General features: G+C 33.3%; 3 protein-coding genes across 4 annotated transcripts; 1 reads left to right on the top strand and 2 right to left on the bottom strand.

The window, feature by feature from the left end:
- The first annotated feature begins 994 nt into the window (after positions 1–994).
- On the top strand, positions 995–4,413 carry LOC116118039 (small RNA-binding protein 11, chloroplastic-like). The gene is made up of 4 exons (XM_031404016.1): positions 995–1,291; positions 3,609–3,677; positions 3,757–3,863; positions 4,028–4,413. Exons 1-4 carry the CDS (start codon positions 1,189–1,191, stop codon positions 4,103–4,105), a joined length of 357 nt encoding a protein of 118 aa, XP_031259876.1. The 5' UTR covers positions 995–1,188; the 3' UTR covers positions 4,106–4,413.
- Positions 4,414–4,588: 175 nt separating this feature from the next.
- LOC116118038 (nicalin-1) lies at positions 4,589–13,766 on the bottom strand. Of its 2 annotated transcripts, none has more exons than XM_031404015.1 (14): positions 13,384–13,766; positions 13,131–13,300; positions 12,582–12,685; positions 9,978–10,044; positions 9,262–9,354; positions 9,016–9,180; positions 8,748–8,888; positions 8,582–8,659; positions 7,913–8,025; positions 7,770–7,830; positions 6,382–6,549; positions 5,548–5,649; positions 5,023–5,112; positions 4,589–4,890 (listed from the first exon to the last, which is right to left on the bottom strand). In XM_031404015.1, the coding sequence occupies exons 1-14, from the start codon at positions 13,661–13,663 to the stop codon at positions 4,828–4,830; spliced, it is 1,695 nt and encodes a 564-aa protein (XP_031259875.1). In that variant the 5' UTR covers positions 13,664–13,766; the 3' UTR covers positions 4,589–4,827. The 2 variants fall into 2 exon arrangements, with proteins under 2 accessions (XP_031259875.1, XP_031259874.1); XM_031404014.1 differs by lacking the exons at positions 12,582–12,685; positions 13,131–13,300; positions 13,384–13,766 and adding exons at positions 11,008–11,111; positions 11,557–11,726; positions 11,810–12,192.
- Positions 13,767–14,750: 984 nt separating this feature from the next.
- Positions 14,751–20,007, bottom strand: LOC116118043. The gene is given in 8 exon segments (XM_031404018.1): positions 14,751–14,882; positions 14,968–15,127; positions 15,219–15,313; positions 16,846–16,956; positions 18,295–18,351; positions 18,528–18,632; positions 19,511–19,677; positions 19,781–20,007. Coding segments are annotated over 8 exon segments (960 nt in total). The 5' UTR covers positions 19,926–20,007; the 3' UTR covers positions 14,751–14,762.
- Positions 20,008–21,352: the final 1,345 nt, after the last annotated feature.

Raw genomic sequence — 21,352 nt, 5'->3', positions numbered from 1 at the left:
ATATTATTCACAATCACAGGAAATGAAGTCATGACATATTCATATTGCTGCCAGAGTTAAAGCCTTCGGCAATTGTGCCAGGGGCGTTGTTGAATTTGATTTGTCACGTATCCTGTTCCTGTCTTCTTCTTTAATCATGGATTTCTTGTAGAAATTGTTTATGAAAGTCTCCCACCTAAATGTTCAGTTTGCGGTGCAATCAGCCATTCAAGCTCCTACTGATAGTAAAAATTCAAACTCAGGGGATTCTTTTCCAGTGAGAAAGTTTTCCCACAAGAGACATTTCACCGAAGGCTTTTCCAGAGTGAATCTCAACTTTTTCTTTTTAACGCTCTGAATCCACCTATGCTTAATGGAACTAATGAAGTTATAATGAATTACCTTGTGGACTCAATCACCCTCGGATCATTGCCTTGATGAGCAAACAAAAACTCACTTCATCCCCCTGCGATCGATCTCTCTACATACCCAAGAAGTTCAAAACACTGCATCAGTGACAGCGAAGTTTTCTGCTAACTCCCAACACTTGTTATTATCTTTAAGAGTCTGATGAATTTTTGCAAGTTCCTTCTTATAGACGTACTCTATACGCTATTGAAATGAAATAGGGACACATTCAACTCCACCTTAAAACGGTAGTGTGAATGATGGTGCACCATTGATACATGTAAAGTAAGCTATTAATGCTCCATCTCCATATTTAAAATGATACTTGTTAAACACAATTTACAACCTTCATTAAGATTTTAATATGGAAAATGCTACATTTACAACATTTTTCATAAATTTTTTCTTACAACTTTGGCGTGACAGTTTATAATGAGTTAGTTCACAATAGATCCTATTTGATAAATTACAGTAGATCAATTGATAGATGTCATGTTGAAACTGTGAGAAGAAGTTGTAGGTGCAACAGTACTCTTTCAATATTTCACAGGTGCATACAAAAATTATTAGGTTAACGCAAATACCCTCGTCTCTTTGAACTTTTGGTTAAGGCTCCGTTAGGGTTATTTTATACACCCCCTTCAACATAAAGAAATTGACAACTTGCTCCATTCTTCAATGAGCCACTTACAGTCTTATACTCCCTTCCTAGTTCCTACCATCAAGTTTTGCTGTTTTGGTGTTAATTAATGAGCCCATAAAATAAGCCTTTACTTCCACAACCCAACTAGGTTCTTTCAAATGTCGGCGACCATTTTCAGATACATCTCTCGTTCTAAGTCTAATCATTCAGCACCCCAACTGGTATTTTGTAGAGGAATCACTTCTAAGCTATTTGTAAAAGGTATTATTCTCTTCTCTTTCGCTCTATTTATATATGTTTATTCATGCACTTACATGTATTACGACACTGTTTGTCTTTGTGATGTTGCTTCCTTTACTTAGCAAACAAAAATGCATTCATAAAGGTTTATTAGGCTTATAAAACTGAGGTTCAGGGTTGATTTCTTTAGGATTTGATAAGTTAACAATTACTTTTTCAGTTGTTTGTCAAGTATTGATATTGTGTTGAGTGACCAAGATTGGTGTGAAATATATTTGTGTCAAAGCTCGAATAACTGTTTTGAACTGATATAGTCAGTTACAAGGGTCTTGAAAATATTTCATAGTTTATGGAAATCTTTACTCTTTATAAATTTAATTTTTTTTTCATTTTAATTTTACTTTTTCATTTTTGTAATCATGTGTTCTCAAGCGTTATCTTTAACTTGTTGTCTTGTATCTAAGGGAAGGTATTTGTTTGATTCAAATGGCCATAAAACGGAGATTGAATCTGTTGTTGGTTTGATGTCAAATAAATGTAAGATCGACAAGATTCACTTTTGGCAATGAGTTGAAGCCTGAAAAAAAAGAATATTGTTTCTGGGGAAATGAAAATATTTGTATAGGTAGATTGGAACCAAAGTGTGTAGCTTGTCATTGCTAGTAGGGAAAACTATCGGAGTATAGTGCCATGATAAAAAAAAGAAGGAAATAAAAGATTATATTTGACATGCCCACATATTGTTGATAATCAAAGTTTGACTGTTGGAATTTTAAATTGTGAGAGTAGAACAATAGGAGAAGGAAGACATGTGTATCTTTTTTCTACATAAAGGTGGTATTACATGTTATGATAAAGTAGAACGTTATGAGAAGGTAAGAAATAGAAGAGAAAAACAAAGAGAGTGTTTCTTGTTTATTCTGTTGTTGAAGAATATGAGGAGAGTTGACTGATGTGACTCCACCTTCATTTTATTAGAAGCAACTTGGATGTATTATGATAATAATAATAAATGTAGTGAACAGATATCAGTCAATAAGATGCCATTTATAATTGAGGAAAGTTGTACTGTAGCCTGTATAAATCTTGGTTAAATTAAAATATACCCGTTCAGTCCCCAAATTTTTACCTCCCTTGAGTCTCAGAGTAAAATTTATTTATTTTTTTTTTTTTAAAAAAAAACTGAAAGTATTGTAATTTAATAGAAATTTGACAAGTTAATAAGTTTTCAGCTCAAAATTTTCAGAGTTAATGAATAATTTTGGATGCCCAAAGATAGAAGATGAGTCAAAATTTTGGGTGAAGGGAGTTGCTTATATTTCTGCTTCATTCCAGACGTTAGAAACCAGTTCAGTGTCTTTATGCTTGGCAACCTAAATAGAAGCGATATCCTGGTCCCCAAAATAGAGTAGAGGACAAGGCCCTGATTGGCTGATCATACGTTTTGCTTGAATATTATTAGTTTCTAGTTGTCCTAAAGCACTGTTTGATTTGGTGTTGAAGGATTTAGGTGATGTTACTACAGAACCTAGGTTCATTTCTCTCCATAGTTTGAATGAATTCTTTTCCTTCTGGCCAATCAGATTATTGGTCGCTTAAGTTGTGAGTTATGTTCATCAGAACATTAAGTAGTATGTTATTTTGACAAGAATGTTTGAGGAGAATTGAGTCTCAATATAGGCAACATCTTAATAATGAGATTCCTTATGATACAAAAAATGATTACTGTTGTGGCGTCAATTCTATTTTGGCTGCATGTGATCAATGTTTTTTTTTTTTTTTCTGAAGTATCAATGTTCCCAAGTATAAACTCTTATCAGATTTCTGGTTTTGATAAGTTTACTCTTATCAATTTTTCCCAGTCTAATCTAAGAATTGTCTGCTTTGAACTTGTCACCAATTTCACAAGTTATTTGCTAATCTAGCATTTTGATATTGAAAATGTGGGGAAATTAGTATAATTCCCCTTTTTCAAAATACCTTAAATGTTTATTTTTAGTTTATTCTTTAAAGATTTTATTTCNGATTTCTGGTTTTGATAAGTTTACTCTTATCAATTTTTCCCAGTCTAATCTAAGAATTGTCTGCTTTGAACTTGTCACCAATTTCACAAGTTATTTGCTAATCTAGCATTTTGATATTGAAAATGTGGGGAAATTAGTATAATTCCCCTTTTTCAAAATACCTTAAATGTTTATTTTTAGTTTATTCTTTAAAGATTTTATTTCACCTGACTGCAGGATTTTCCAATCTACATTGACTACCATTTTCAACTATAGAAGTGTTTACCATCTTATTGACATTTATGCTGTTTCTATCACAATGGCCTCTTTTGCAGGATTATCTTTCTCAACCACAGAAGACACATTAGCTGAAGCTTTTTCACAATTTGGCCAAGTTGTTGAGGGTATGCTTTACTTGTGTTCTTCAGCACTTGTTTGCTTATTAATTTTTGTCTTAACATCAACTTGTTTTACTTTGGCCAGCTAAAATAATAGTAAATAAAACTTCAAACAGATCAAAAGGTTATGGATATGTGACCTTCAATGCAGTGGATGAAGCCAAAAAGGCTTTGTCAAACATGAATGGAAAGGTAAAATTGCATAATTTCTGCAGATTTGCATGCCCAAAACTAAAACAATAATGCTATGTACAGAAAATTGAGATGTTAAACTGTGTGGCTACTAATTTGGCAACCGGGTTTTGATTTAAAGTTGAGACAGCATTTTTGAGGACAACGTAATGAATTACTTGCAGATACTGGAGGGACGTGCAATTTTTGTGGACAAGGTGGAACCCACAAGGCCAGGGCGGAGAGGAACCACAGAGGATTGACATTGCTACCATTATTTTCTTCCTAAAATACTACTCGCAAATGGTTAAATCATTTCAATTTCCTTTTTGATGTAATAGGGTTATCTTGACATGCAAGAAGCAATATATACAGAAAGGAACAGCCTCAGAATTGAGCACATATGATGAATACTGCTAGAAAAGCTGCAAAATAGATTAGACAATGATATCAAATATATTATACCGTATGTAAAGGTTCAAGGGGGAAAATAGAGGATTGCTGATAATTTTAGAACAACTTAAACTTAACGTATCATTGTTTAACTTAAACAATTTCTACAACGATTAATGCATTTTGCTAAACCAGACATTTTCTATATACAATAATATACTTTCGGTCAGACCTTAAATCAAAACATCTTTCACTGAAAATCTATTTGACTAGCCAAGCAGAAGCTATGATATCCAACTCAGACACAATCGCATGTTATATTCTATAAAGAAAAAAAAATTGCTGGCAAATAATATTTGGTTGAAAGTTGAATCCCAACAAAATTTTTCCAATCCTGATTTCTCATTTTGGCACAACAAATTACAGACATCTTCCTAGGATGATAGTTAAAACTATCCCTCTGTCAATGAACTAAACCAACACTTCGGTGGACATCATCCGCTAACTTTCTCTCAGGAGAATTCCTACTAGGTTACAAGACAATCTTCCCCACAAAGTTACAAGCATTTGGTGAATCATCCTGCTTCAGCGATCATGCTGTTTTTACCTTACGTGAGGGGGGTCGTCGAAATAAACTGATTAGATCATCAAGACCCTGTTGAATAGCAATTTTTAGTATTTTAGAATTTTAAAATTTCTGATATATGTGTTCAAGAATTATAAAAGGAAAAATACAAGATAAGACAGACATTCAGAATGTCATGCTCATATTGAGAAAAGGGAATACCCTAGTTGTGATGACAAGAAAACTGAACAGCACTATCAAATACGATCCCAACACCAAAAGCAACAGCAAGTCAAATGTAACACTGGCGACCTGTAAAACACATTTGAAGTGATTGCCTTGAATTGAAGCCATTGAATAAGAAATATTAAGCATATGTATGTATTAAATCTGACTCTCATTTCCATGTTGAGAATTTGGCCTTCAAAATGGTGGGGGAGAAATCATAAGGAGAATTATGTCCAAGAATAGTAATAAAAATATTTAACCATAAAAGTGGTATGTAGGGAAAAAAGGAGAATCATAATATCATAATCATTAACCGAGCTAACTTAAGAAAACAGGTTATCAAGTGTAGTATTAGGTATTCAACTAAGGAAAAGCTTCCTTAAATTCTCCCTCACCCATTTCTGAAAGGGTCTGTATGTACATAGAACGTTCCACGTGTGTACTATGTGTTTAAGAGAGAAAAGAGAGATGGCATATTTTAAGACCATAGTATCCAGCAGCACATAACAAAAAAAGTACCTGATATATATTGAGCCTAGATTTAGTGGAATCATAGAAAGTGAAAATCCCATCAAGCACCTCATGTTGCACATTCACCTCATTGGTATATTCTGCCAATTCCTGCCGACAGATAAAAAAATGGATATAATAAGCTTATGAAAAGGTTATTATCTAGTGTTGACCATGCAGAAGCAGGGTCCTGGAAAAGTTCTTTGTATTTCGTCTAACCTTTCAGCATTTTGAATAAAGTGTCTGGTGTCAAGACTGAATCCGAGTGCTTACAATGATTAGTGAAACTAATTATTTTGTGTTCTTTCCTTCTCTAAATATTCTTCCCCTGTTTTGACCCATGGACTTAAAAACAAACACAACTCCACAGGCTTCATCAATCTATGTATTGGCTTAAGAAATTTTTGTGAACCATAGTACTACATGCCACTAGACCAAAGACATCTCAAATCCCTATTTTATGATTACAAACGTGGGCTTCTATTATCACTCATTTAGAAACAAAATCAAACTTGTTTTAGAAGGAAAACTGCAATAGAATTCCAACAGGTTCTTAAGATAGAGCCAATAGAGAGAATACAGATATGCCCTAAAAATAATATCAATGAAATGAAATGTCATCCACTTGTTGAAATCAAAAGATTGATGTCTTCAGCAAGGAAAATTACATAACATAGTTAAAATTAAATATAATCCCTGATCATCTAATCTATAGGGAAAACATGAAAACAGAAAATAATAAAAATACATTATGCTATTTTTAATGAATTCCAGCTGATAATCATGAGAAATAAACCAAGAAACAGAGAGCATAAAGGAAAATAAAGGGTGAAAAAATCGAACCTTTTGCAGTGCCAAGACAAATGGGTCATTCTTTGAGAGAAACGGTGCCACTCGAGGTGTTCGTGATACCAGATCCAACCAGGACCTAATGTAAGAAGGATTGACAGCCAAACTACTATTGTCCGCAAAAATTTTAATATTCTTTCCCTGGAAACCATAAATATGCCTCTACACAAGAACAAAAAAGACTGTCAGAAACATAAAGCTAATGTCATAAATTCAAATCTTACATGTAAGACAATGAGAAATTTATGTGCCTTTGAAGGAAGTTAATGGCAATCAACTATATATGCTCATAAAAGAAAATTAAGAGACAATTCCTATAAAAAAAAAATAACAGTAAACTGAGTTGCACCAGCTCATGAGAGTTCATATTAAAATAAATTAATGAATTCAGATAAATTTTATTTTCCAGAAAACAAAAAAAAATCTAGATGTTTTCTTAACCTTGCTGACATAACAAAGTGCCATCTCAAATAACTTAGATTGTATTCAAGTAACTACTTACATTTTTCATTTCTACAGCAGAATAACAAAGAAATTCAGCATTATGTCCAAACATCACAATGTCAAATCATTTTCATGCAATTTTATTACAAAAAGAAAAAGAGAGAGAGGCTCAACTATAAATTGCACAATAAGGACCTGGAAGCTTAATAAATTGACCCTGCAATAGCTCAGCTAGCACTTTATTTTATAATAGGAATAATGGACTCAATTTTTATTATGAATTTTCCAACCAACTTGCTGGTATTGCCCCCTTTCCTTTTTAATTTATTCATCATGTTAAAGGCTCATAATCGCAGACACAGGCAATATATTCCTCCATGCACAACCAGAAAGCACATCCAACAAAAATCAGTAACTTCACCTGTGTTATTTAAAGTTTGAGAGGATGTATTGGTGCTCAATTAAACATGGTTAGATACTCAATTTTTTCAAAAAATTAAAAGAATTATTCTTGAATATTCTGTATTGGTATAATCAAACCAAGGTGACAAGGAAAATAATAATAATAATAATAAAGTAATTAAACAATTGAAAATTCTGGTATCCCACTTATGTCCCAAATTTCATGGAGATACCATACAAGACTGCTATCCCTCTCCCTCATAATTAAATGCAACTTGAGCAATTAATGGCTTTTAAACCATTGTCATTTACATTGACGATACACTATAATACTAGCAATCACATTATTCAAACTCCTTCAATGAGAACAAGATACAAATAGGTAGACTTCAAAATAAATCTCTCTTATAAGGTTTTCAGGTTCTGAAGAATTGATAAACTTTCTATTCATTTTCATAAATCCGAACCAGCAGAACTAAATATATAGGTAAAATCAGATACAAGCATCAAAATGATCCAACTTTACATCAACTTACCGCAAGACTCTCAGCAACTAACTTGACACTTCTGATAATTGAAGCTTCATTAACAAAATGCCTGGTGAAATTCGAGCTCTCAGCAAACAGCAATCTAAAATAGAAACTGTCAATATAATAATGTAAATTTACAAAAACAAGACCTGCTATCCAATAAGCCGCCAGTGCTTTCCAAAAGCTCCGGTGCAGCCGAGAGCTCAGAAAGGGTAGCAGCAGTAACTCTCAGCCTTGAAAACTGTTCATGCTCCCAAGCTACCTACAGCAGACAGCAGCTTTATCACCTCAGCCAATAAGTATAATATGGAAAATATAGAAAAGGTCAAGGTCTAACTAGAAAAAGGTGGAGATGAAGGGGAGACAGAGAGACGATAAAGTTAGCATTCAACTCAAATTTCCCACTGTTTGCAGATTGAACAGCAGAAATAAGAAAAATCAAAAGCAGCCAGTGTCTATAAAAGGAAAATTTTGAAAGTTCTTTTACACACTTAACCAGTGCCAAGAAAAAAAAACAGTCTAGAAATTGTGATTAACAAAACTTAGAACTTGAAGGTTTACAAGCAAAATGTTTTCTAAGGGGACAATCATGAATACATAGAAGTGTCTCTATAGAAAATAATAATAATACAGGGAGAGAGAAGAGAGGGGAAAAAGAATGTCATGAAACATCTATTGAAATTAAAATAATAAATGTTTAAGCATCATTTTCTCCCATTTCAGTTTTTTTCTAACCAGCATCGTAGAATAATTAAAAAAAAATTAAAATTTTTACGTTGACATAGATATAGTGCAATCATTCATGTATATCTACTTACTCGAGGATTTGATATATTTATTTTCTTGTGCTTCAAACCAACTTTGAAATCCAACTCTTCAGCTACATTAGTGAAACCCTACACACCCAATCCATCAGATAATCAAAAACAGCTCCACAAGCCAAAAAAAAAGACCAATTTATTCTGTGATATGCTAGTAGCTTACTTCAAAAATTTGCTTTATGTAGGCATTTTCTGGAGGCTTAGACACGTGAATATATAATTCATTATTCCATGAACCAATACTATTTAAGCAGATAGCATAGTCAATACTCTCACGCAATCGCTGATCAAAACTTCTAAGCCACTGCAAAGGGAGACACAAAGAAAAGTTAAACATCAAGAAGAAAAGAGAATAGCAATCAATTATAAAGAAAAACTTAAAGAGTAAAAACAATCTCAAATTAATTTAATAAAGCAAGAGAACTAAGCACCTTATGAGTCCCATTGTAATTATATGGTCCACCAGACGTCAGCCCAAAGAGTATATTGTACCTTCCTCTAGTCTTAGGGTTTGAATAGAGAAGAGAGAATAACCTAGCTATTTCAAGAAGTGCCACAACACCGCTTCCATTGCTATCACTTCCCACAGATAACGCCTGCAAGAGTAAGTTATCATGAAACAATCATATGGGTCACACAGATCGATTTCATCAATGATACTTAATAGGATTACATACAGGAGCAGCCCCAAATGTATCATATGAAGCTACTATGGCAATGGTTGGCAGTTGATTCGAATCTCCATCAGCTTTCAGTCCTTGCAACCATCCCTGCACACTCCCCCAAAAAAAAAAAAAACTCAATTTACAACAAGTTCTTCAGAAGCAAGCGCCATTACCATGATATGCAAGCTCAGGAACCAAAAAACAAGTTTTCTAGATTAGGTGTACACTAAATGACAACAATTGATGAGCTTGAATTAATGACAACTGTCTTTGATACAAAAGAAAAGTGCCAATCAAAAGCTAAAGGCTGCTATGACTATCATCTAGATATAAGGCTTGTGTCACATTCTCAGTTCATCAGATTTCACATTGTGTGTCCCAACCATATGCAATAAATTGTCAAAGCCAGGGATTATATAAAGATATACAAATGTTTCTACAATCTCAAGTGAAGCGAATTCACTGTTTCGAGTGCACACATTGAAATGCACCTTTGAGGGGTAAGAATCATTTTGTTCCCCCAGCTAGGTATACTTATTTCTTTACTATTAAAAGGAACTCCATTTTCCATCTTGTTTCACAAAGGAAAATAAAAACAGTTTAGTATTTTAAATTCTAGGATCCCATCGGGATTTAAGGGTATCAATAAAATAGTATTCTACTATGCAGCATATCACTTCCACATTACTTTAGCCATTCCCCATAAAAGAGAAAAGTTGTCTTCACACCTGAATGTTTGTGATAGTGGGAGATGCAACTTTCCTAGGCTCTGAGGTCGGGACAACAAGCTTGTATCTGCAATATCCAGAAGCATAGATGAAATCAGATATGGAAAATGAACAGATAACACCAATCCCTTATCAATGTCAGCAGCAGAATAAATTAAGAATACACAAGTCCATCATTATAGACATGGCTCAAAGTCTCAAAGTTAAATATATGTAAAGCAACCATCAAATGTCAAGAAAAAAATGGCATGCAATATTAACAATTAGTTAAATATGTGAAATTCTTCGAAGTGTAACCCAACACTAAAGGAAAAAGAGTAATAACTACTCCCTTTATCAAGGAAATATTATTCATGACAAGAATGCTTTGATGGGCAAAAAGGGAAAAATTTTGCTATTTGAATTGATAAAATGCCTATATTATGAAAAGGATATCAGAACAAAGAGCATTTAGGCATTTTCACTCCCTTGAATATAAAAAGGTAAAAAATTAAGCTAGATGAATCCATCCTATGGCACACAAGGAAAAATTATGTTCCTTCGCCATAATGAAACAAAATAGAGTTCATTAAAATTTAGGTAAGCAAATTATGTGTATCTTTTGTATCTTCTTATATGTTTTTCAGACATATATCTCAATATAGAAATTAGAGAGAATGAAGTCATATATCTCTGAACCCACTACTCAGATAGAGAAAAATTCAACAGAAGATATTTGGAAGATGCAAATTGCAAGGATGGTCAAAAAACCCCAAATTTCTATGGAGAATGTCAACCATATCTTATCGAACGACCAACCAAATTTGATATAGTTTTCAATAATTGAATTTTTTGGGCTGACTAGTAAAAACTATACATTTGTCCTTCTTTCACAGACAGCTGATTCCCTTTTGTAAACCTCTTTTCATTAATACAACTTCCACATATAAAAAAGAAAAAAAAAACCATATTTTACTCTAGCATTAACTGTCCAGAGGATATAAAAAAATTCATTAGTATTCCAAAATTTATCACAAAATTATCAACTGACCCTCCTGTAGTTGCAGTGGCAGATTGACCAGTGGCATCATTCTTCTTGACATCATCCAACACGGCTTCAATTTCATCATTCTCGAACGCAAAATACACTGGATACTGTATTGAAACATTCTAGCATTAAGGTGTGGACTTACAAAACTGACGTCCTAAGAAAAAGGAACAAAAGAAAATCTATAAAACATGAAAAGGCAAGAAGAAAAACACACACAAAAAAGTACATAATAAATAAAATAACAGTACAGATATACCACTATAACATTTTCTGGACTTCTAGTCAGGAAATAGCCACAGAAAAAATTAGATATAGTTTAAGCAAAGGGCAATATTAACAAGATAATTTCAATATTAAAACAAGCTTACAAGCATCACGATCATTACTAAGATTTGGATGAAAGTTCTTGGAAATTATGCAACTTCAGATTCTAACACTACTACCAGTCCTGCTATTGCTATAGCTATAGTCAAAAGTAGAAGTACAAAAGTTGACTAATACATTTCAGGACTCAGGTAAAAGAAATTGAAATTAATATAAGTTACTCACAGGCATTTTGAAATGTATAAGTAACCGTTCAAGTTCCTCCAAAAGATTCTTTATTAACCCCTTTGCATTAACATCATCTCTAGTACCTCCACCATCTCCATTTTCAATTCCAAACATCTCAGGAAGCAAAAACAACAATCCTCCAAGCGTCTTCTTCTGAGAAATAAACTCTGCAACAAATTTTTCAAAACACAAAAAATCAACACTTCCCAATCTTATAGACTACTGACAAACTTCAAAAGCCGACAATTACCTCTGACAAAGGTGATATTCAATCCACGGACCGGGATCATGACGACGGTCCGAGACAGATCCGTGCCGGGCGAGAAATGAAGAGAACCGGCGTGGTGGTTGAGAGTGGCCAAACGAGATCCGAAGGGAACGCCGGAAATATCATACTGAATAAGACGGTAGACGTCGACGACGGTGGCGGCGTCGCAAAGCTCGACACAGGCAACGAGGACGAAGACTAGCGCCAGCATGGAGTACATGGAGTCGAGCACGTCGCGGTAGCGAGCTTTGGATAGAGCCATTGATGAAGAGTTGGATCTAGGGTTTGGGTGTGATTGTTTTTGTTTGAATAAATAATGAAAAAAATAAAAAAATGTCTGGGTTTGATCTGGAGATTATTATTATTAATAATAATAAATAAAGAGAGTGAGTGTTTAATGCTCTTAGCAAGGACAGACCGTAGGTAAGGTTGGATTGGGAGACTCACTAGATTCGCTTTATTTATTATTTTAGTTTAGATCCTAATTATTTTNGTCAACCATATCTTATTGAACGACCAACCAAATTTCATATAGTTTTCAATAATTGAATTTTTTGGGCTGACTAGTAAAAACTATACATTTGTCCTTCTTTCACGGACAGCTGATTCACTTTTGTAAACCTCTTTTTATTAATACAACTTCCACATATAAAAATGAAAAAAAAAAACCATATTTTACTCTAGCATTAACTGTCCAGAGGATATAAAAAAATTCATTAGTATTCCAAAATTTATCACAAAATTATCAACTGACCCTCCTGTAGTTGCAGTGGCAGATTGACCAGTGGCATCATTCTTCTTGACATCATCCAACACGGCTTCAATTTCATCATTCTCGAACGCAAAATACACTGGATACTGTATTGAAACATTCTAGCATTAAGGTGTGGACTTACAAAACTGACGTCCTAAGAAAAAGGAACAAAAGAAAATCTATAAAACATGAAAAGGCAAGAAGAAAAACACACACAAAAAAGTACATAATAAATAAAATAACAGTACAGATATACCACTATAACATTTTCTGGACTTCTAGTCAGGAAATAGCCACAGAAAAAATTAGATATAGTTTAAGCAAAGGGCAATATTAACAAGATAATTTCAATATTAAAACAAGCTTACAAGCATCACGATCATTACTAAGATTTGGATGAAAGTTCTTGGAAATTATGCAACTTCAGATTCTAACACTACTACCAGTCCTGCTATTGCTATAGCTATAGTCAAAAGTAGAAGTACAAAAGTTGACTAATACATTTCAGGACTCAGGTAAAAGAAATTGAAATTAATATAAGTTACTCACAGGCATTTTGAAATGTATAAGTAACCGTTCAAGTTCCTCCAAAAGATTCTTTATTAACCCCTTTGCATTAACATCATCTCTAGTACCTCCACCATCTCCATTTTCAATTCCAAACATCTCAGGAAGCAAAAACAACAATCCTCCAAGCGTCTTCTTCTGAGAAATAAACTCTGCAACAAATTTTTCAAAACACAAAAAATCAACACTTCCCAATCTTATAGACTACTGACAAACTTCAAAAGCCGACAATTACCTCTGACAAAGGTGATATTCAATCCACGGACCGGGATCATGACGACGGTCCGAGACAGATCCGTGCCGGGCGAGAAATGAAGAGAACCGGCGTGGTGGTTGAGAGTGGCCAAACGAGATCCGAAGGGAACGCCGGAAATATCATACTGAATAAGACGGTAGACGTCGACGACGGTGGCGGCGTCGCAAAGCTCGACACAGGCAACGAGGACGAAGACTAGCGCCAGCATGGAGTACATGGAGTCGAGCACGTCGCGGTAGCGAGCTTTGGATAGAGCCATTGATGAAGAGTTGGATCTAGGGTTTGGGTGTGATTGTTTTTGTTTGAATAAATAATGAAAAAAATAAAAAAATGTCTGGGTTTGATCTGGAGATTATTATTATTAATAATAATAAATAAAGAGAGTGAGTGTTTAATGCTCTTAGCAAGGACAGACCGTAGGTAAGGTTGGATTGGGAGACTCACTAGATTCGCTTTATTTATTATTTTAGTTTAGATCCTAATTATTTTTATTTTTTATATAAATTCTATTATCTATATGGTAGATGTGATTTTAGATTTTCATAAAGCACATATTATACTTTTGCTGTTGAAATGTGAAGCTGAAGGCCGTCCTGATTTTGAACTATATATTGATTGGTCTCTTCTTCTTGCCGTTTATTCCTAATTGCATAACAAGTATGTTAAACAGTTTTAGATATTGTAAGTGGAGCTTTGGATTTTACTAAAATTTTAGATAAATTAATCACCCACCTCCATGGTTTCCATTGAAATGCAAAAGCCTCAAAAGCTCATTTAAAGGTTGGTGGGCATTTCCAAAGTTGCCAGAAATTTGAGTTTTAGTCCTGATTGGCATAATACGTACCAAAAACTGAGTCATTCTGAGAAAGAATTGAGAACACTTGGAACAAAATATGGCAGCTTGACCAAGCCAAAACAACAAAAGAAACCCACTTTAGCTTCGCAAAAGCTTCCATGATACATCAAAACAGTATGGTAAAAGGATTGATATATTACAAAATTAGATGGCTCATAACATTTTTTTACACAATAAATCTTACTGCAATTAAAACACGGTTTACACATGAATGGGGCTTGGAAGCATGCTTACTGGCTTCTAACAAAGTATAAGATGCCTAATAGTTGCCTATAGATCTCAGAAGTTAAACTTGAACCAGCTGAGTTTGCATATAGCTGCTCAGGAGACCGGGAAATCCACTGAGATTTTGGATCCTTTTCTCACTTCAATTTTCTTTATCAATACAATAGATGTATCCCCAGAAAAAGGAAGCTGAATTTATAAGTACCTCCAATTCTGCACTAAAAAAATTTAACAAATGAGCGTGAAGTACCACATTAAAATACTAACATGAAAAATTTCAGTCTCTTGAGCCTCCTTCATTTTCTGGAAAGATAAATTGCAAGTCTTCATTGTCTCTGTAAACTTGAACAAGAGCAGCTGCCTTATACACAAACATCCCGACCATGGCTGGAACAAGCTGCAAAATGACAGGAATTAATGCTAAAAATGAATAAGCACGCATTCTATCTTTTGAGGTTTGAGGATGTGCATAAAATTGCTACCTGGAAATCAAAAAAGTCATTTGCAAAATACCGATGAGACAGAACCCACAACCCATATATTGTAGCTGGGATCACAAGCCTTGGTGATGAAAGAGCAACACCACTTCCCTTAATTGTTCTTTCTAAGAAGTTCTGAAGGTCCTCACTTCGTATTCCAATTCTAAGAAAGAACAATAAATGATGTTTACATAAGAGAGAGCCAACAACTGTCTAACAAAAGAATCGATGAAGGCAGAAGATTTTAGCTATACTTCTTGGACTTCTTTTGCATGAAAATCTGAGGAACCATTTCCTTAGACAGACTGTCTGCATGTTGGTATAAGAGCTGAAGGTATAAGCAACTGCACTGGAAATGAAGTTGGTTAGAACACAAGAATTAGCATCAGTAACAAGGACAGCAAAATGTCATGAAAAATATTTGAATTTTCACTTCCTTGAACCAGAAAATGAGCAATATTATCATTAAGAACATTGAGCTCTTTTAGTAGCCCTTAGACCCATTATAATCCTCCCAATAGAAAAAAACAGTTGTCATCTATGCCAAGAATATTTGACTGGCCCCTGACTGGTTTGACAGAAGATGTCCCCGGGGCATCCATATTGAGAAATTTATGAGAACATCCAATAATCTTGGTGGACAACTAACACAGTGATGTTGTAATAGCCCAAATTTTTGGAGGTATGTATTCTATAAAAGTTTTGTTATATTTTTTTGATTGATTTGATGATAATTAACTTAGAGAATTACATTGAGGCTATTAAAGGATACCTTATATAAGTAATGAAAGAATCTAGAATTTACAAAGGATTTTTATGACCCTGTTGTATTTTAATTTAGCTTGCTTTGGCCTATGGCATTTTGATATATTAAACTAGAAATATCAAGAATTATAGCAAATTTTTGTTTTATGTTAAAAGTCAACAAAATCAAATTTTAATGTAATTTTAAAGGTGGTAATGTGAGGCTTAATATTTTCTTGTTTCAAATAGCACCCAAATTTTAAATATTGTGATTTTGGAATTTATAGAATTTATTGCTTCATATTGTGATTTTTGGAATTTTATAGAATTTATTACGAACTTTAACGAGACAACGTTTGTGTCGAACACTGTTTAGCAGACTTGAAATGCTTCAAAATAAAACTTATTTCAGAGGATTTTTGGTTTGGAAACTTCACTAGAACAAGATATATGTCATTTACTCCTCTGAGAAAATTTTCTTCTAGTATCTACATATGGTATCTTTAATCACCTCAACATAATTCCCTCCCATTAATTATCATCAAATCCATAACCAAATTCTTAGGTTTTCTTGATTCAAACTTTTTCTTTGGAGAACTATTTCTTTCAAGTCTGTCCAAAGTAAATGATTCTTTACTTGTGCGTGTGACCTAGAGAAGACAAATATATTTTTATACTAAATCTCCAAAGGAAACATGAAACCAATTATATAATTAAAAAACAATAATCATCTCAATTATTTTTTTTCCTCCTACCATTATATGAATTCTTTTTTTTTTTTTAACGAATAAATTTATTGTTATGCTTTACAAATTTGGGTATTACCAATGTAGATTAAAAAAATTAGATAAGAACGTTTCTGTTAAGCAACTGGGCAACAGAACTACCATTTTCATCATGTATACGTACGAAAAATATGAATGCTATTTTGTGAAGTAGAAATAGGAAAAATAAGTTCCCTGTTCAGTTGCCATAAACACAGTCATATAATGAAGAAATAAAGGAATCTTACAACAGAAAAGATTAATCCTTATATCCAAATCCATTCTCATATTTTAAGCAATAAACAGGGCACAACATTCAATTACAGAAGCCACAGAAAGTTTTGATATCCATAATTTATTTAACTTTAAATACTGGTGCTTAGATTTGCTGTGAAAAATTTACCTGAACTGATAAAGCTAACACACAATACCCACTACATGCAGTTCCAATGCTAACTGACAAAAGCATAAGTTCCCTTTTGAGCTGCGAGATAAAAATCAAATAAAAAGTTAATGTCGATTTAACTTGTAATTGAGGAGCAAAATTTCAAGAAAAACAATATAAATAAAATCGTATAGAAACCAAAACCTGGTCAGCAACGTTATTTTTAAGGACAATTAATTACTTACTATAAAACTAAACCCAATCTAAGAAATCTATTCCAGTTACTAGGGAAACAATTTCTTGTTTTGATAAGAAATTCTTTGGAAACAATTGCGCACATACAGTTTAAAAGCACGAAGCAGAAATGAAGTCGGTATCTGGAAGTCCACAGCTCTCAACAACAATCTAATCCATTTGAAACTTCTTGAATATACATCAATATAAGCAGTCCTAGAAATACTACTTTATTAAATAAAAGGGAAAGGTTCCATGCTACAAGTAAAATGAAAAATATTGTCTACCAGAAGTGAATATATTTTGACACAAAAGCAACTTTGATCTCCAGTTTAGCAAATAAGCTGATCAATCAGATATGGTTCGGGATCACGTATCTGGGAAAAATAGCTCCCCACAACCAAAAGAAACAGGAAAAAGAAACAGGAAAAAGAAAAGGAAGACAGCAATTAAATTCCGCTACAACAAAAGAAACCACCAAGATCATTAAGAAGATGGCAACAAAAGTCATAATAGTTGCGATTGAAAATGGGCACGGCAAGCAATTTGGAATGGCAAAAGGTAATTCACACAACTGTTTCCGGGCCAGTGGAATAAAAAGCTCTTCATAACTGATCATAGTCCATCAGGTTTATTTTTAGTTGAATTATGCAGAATAAGCAAATCCCTTACTGCCTCAATTATGTTCCTCCAAATTATTTTTTTCCACTCATCATGCCGCTTCTCTAAGTTAATATTATATATTCTGTAATGTTCCCACTTTCTATGACAATGACCCATAATATGGGCACCAAACAACACTTACATTTTCTGAGGATAACAAGAAGATTTCCATGTTAGAATCTTACAATAAAAATTGCAAGACATGCTCTAAAAGCATCATATGCCAACAGAAAAATGTACAAATAACCTTTATCAGGAAATAGGACCCAATGATAAAATGTATAACAAAAATCTCATATATGCTAACTAGATAAGGAAAAAGTTGTCATCATTTAAACCAATTTTACGCCATATAAATTATTGGTCAAATCTTAGAATATAGCAAATAATAACAATGTAAAGAAAAAATTTGCTGGCCAAAAAAAAATTCACAGAATATTGGAGTTACAACTAAATATACAGATCCCAACTTCAGGAATTCACTTATATCAATAACCAACAAACTATGAAAAAATACTAATTTCAAGAGAAGTATCATACAGCTCCATATTCAAGAAGGTTCAGTTTCTTCCTTCTTTCACTGTCATCCTGCAAAGCCTGTATTTACATGTATGAATTAGTAACATGAAAAAGGAGATTTTTTTTTTTTTGCTCAGAAGCAAACCATCTGTCATTTCTTTAAAAAAAAATTTCCCTTCTCTTCTTAAGCGGGGAGGGAGGAATTTAAAGAGCAAGCCTATTATAATATAATGATAGCCAGCAAATACACTTACCTTAGCACTGGGTTTCTTATTAATTGGAGCAGAGTTGTCACCTAATAGCCATTCACGGGTTTTTGACAGTTTCAAAAACCCATCATCATTATCACTTTCCATGACCTACATACGTTAGGACCATCAATACAAGTACAAGCAAATAAAATTAGCTTGGTTACCCAGAACAGAATAAACAGAAACATATACAATGGTTTTCACCATTAAATTAATGACCTTGCAAAGAGAGACTATCACAAAGTACTAAAGAAACAGGTCTCTACTTTTGAATTTATAAAATTAATCAAGAATGGAGTTGAGCCATGGTGTAATGCTAAAAATATGAAAGATCAGATGAATAAAAAAGTATCTGATTCTTCAAATGGTTAAATGAAGCAGTTTTCCCCATTCAAAGAACATAAGGTTCCTCCTTGGCTATGCATGTTCACACAGCCTAAGTCTGAAGCTATTTTAAATGAAGAACCTCACTTCAAGCACTCACATACAGTCTGATAATTCAGCATACGAGATTTATAAATAACATAAAAAAAGGAAGACTGTTATCGAAACTGCTCACTGCTCCACTGTTAGCCATAAGTACCCAGAAATCTTAAAGCGACTCTAGGAGTGAAAAGTAGTATTAGAAAGATGTCCAATGGATCACCTTGCCTAAAATATACACCTATACTGTATATTCTTACTGAAAATTATGGTAAAATTCTCAGAGTCAATATCTTGTTTGCAGTAATAATAGTACTATAAATAAATTAAAAAACCTAGACAAAACTATTATGATGAATCAAAATTTTGCAATGAACATGATAGAATCGTTAATTCATACAAACATCTTAACCCAAAAGAAAAAAGAACAAGACAAACGCCACGCCTCAATCCAACCTTGGTAACATTCCCATATAAAGCATTTGATAAATCAAGAGAAACATGCGACATATCACAGAACACATCATAAATCCATCATTAAGATGATTTAAAATTCATTAAACCTGGTCTGATTGCTGAGGGGAGTTAGCCACATACACAGTATCAGCATCAACAAATTTGGCAACCTCTCTTTGCCAAAGTAAATCAGAAGCTTTGGAAATAAAATCTCCATTCAACTCTCTTTCCTTGAGGAACATTTGCAAAACTTCATCTTCTGCAACTTCACTAACTGAAACTCAAGAAAGAGAACATCACTGTTATGGGTACTCCCTAAAAAGTATGAAAGCCGTGATTTTACACACACCGAAATGAAATTTGAGAAAGTGGGTAACCTGGACGAGCGCTTGTTCTTAATGCAAAGAACGTGGAAGATTTCTTGGAAAGTTGGTTCTGGGAGTGAGAGATTGGAGGGAGTCTTGGAAAGTGAAAATAGTGGGTATTGTTAGTTAAGAAACCAATTCTCGAAAGGGTCTGCATTTGCTTTATGGCTGGTTAATGGTTAAGTGTTTCTCTGGTTTGAAGGTTGGATATATAGAAGAAATATATCTTTTGTTGGTGAACTCAGAATGAGGTCTGTCTTATTGGAGGGGAGAAGGATTGGGTGGGACCGTGGGAGCAGAAGGGCGTTTATCCCGTTGAAAGTAGCTCCTATTGAGTTCCTGTGTTTTACTGTGAAGTTAAATGTTTGGAGAAAAAAAAAATCGTTTGGTTGGATTTTGGGGATACTACTTTTAGTATTCCCAAAAAAGTTAAACAGTAAAATACCTAAAAACTTACAATATTATTCAACTTTATTCAACATTTTTTAAACCCCCTAAATTTGTTAATTCAATTAAATACTCCTAAATATTTTTAATGTTTTTGTTACGGCGACTCCGGCCACCCTCCGGCGGTGGTGGCCGGCTGTCCGTATTTTTGAGGGTGGATTGGAGTGTTGTTAACTTTTAATGTTTTTTATAAGGGGTGTTTTGTAAAAAACAAACATAGGGGGTATTTTATAATTTGTAAATCACATCGTAATACCCGCCCAATCAACTTTTTTTTTAACTTTTTTCAAAAAACTTTCCCAAAAACATAAAATTGTGAACCAAACAGAGATCTACTTTATTTTATTGGGTTTTATTAACCAGAAAATATTTTTATCAAAAATTTATAACACCAAACATGTAAAATCGTTAATTTTAACTGAAATTTTTAAATGACTGAAATATTCATTTGCGAGTGATTTTATTGTTTTAACAAAAATAAAAAAAAAACTAAACACACTCTCCGAAAATAAATTATATAACTATACAAATTAAGAAATAAAGCAATTTATATTAAAAAAAATTTCATGATTTTTTTTACTTATTTTGACACAAGTCATTTTCTTATGATATGTTTTTCTCAAATTATTGTAGTTTTAAAAACATTATTATATTAAACTATATTACACATAAAATTAATTTAATACCTTAATAAAGTTAAAGAGTAAACAACTTTTTCTCACCAAAATAATGGCTTAAATACATTTTCCACCCATAGACTTCTAAAATACTATTTTATTTCTCAATTTATTTTATTTCTTTTCCGGCATTGTTACAACCCCAAACCACCACAATTCTCTTCTTCGATTATCACTCATAAAATCCCCAAACCTACTGTCACCGACCCCACCAATCGTCGACAATCGAGCGATTAGAGTTGCATAGCCACCTCTTCCAAGTCAAATTTTGATCAATTTCAAACTCAAATTAACTTTCCACATAAAAGACTCATCAACCTTCATTTTCAAAAGCTCCAACAGTCGAACCGGTTTGCTTTCTGTTCGCTGTCGGAATATAAATTTGGATAATAAAATAATATTTAAAAGTTATGGATGAAAAAGTGTCATTACATCTTATTTGGGTGGAAAAAAGTCGTTA

This window comes from Pistacia vera, unplaced genomic scaffold (assembly GCF_008641045.1).
Source record: "Pistacia vera cultivar Batoury unplaced genomic scaffold, PisVer_v2 Contig832, whole genome shotgun sequence".
In the NCBI taxonomy this organism is placed as follows: Eukaryota; Viridiplantae; Streptophyta; class Magnoliopsida; order Sapindales; family Anacardiaceae; genus Pistacia; species Pistacia vera.
This window is presented reverse-complemented; position numbering and strand designations above follow the sequence as displayed.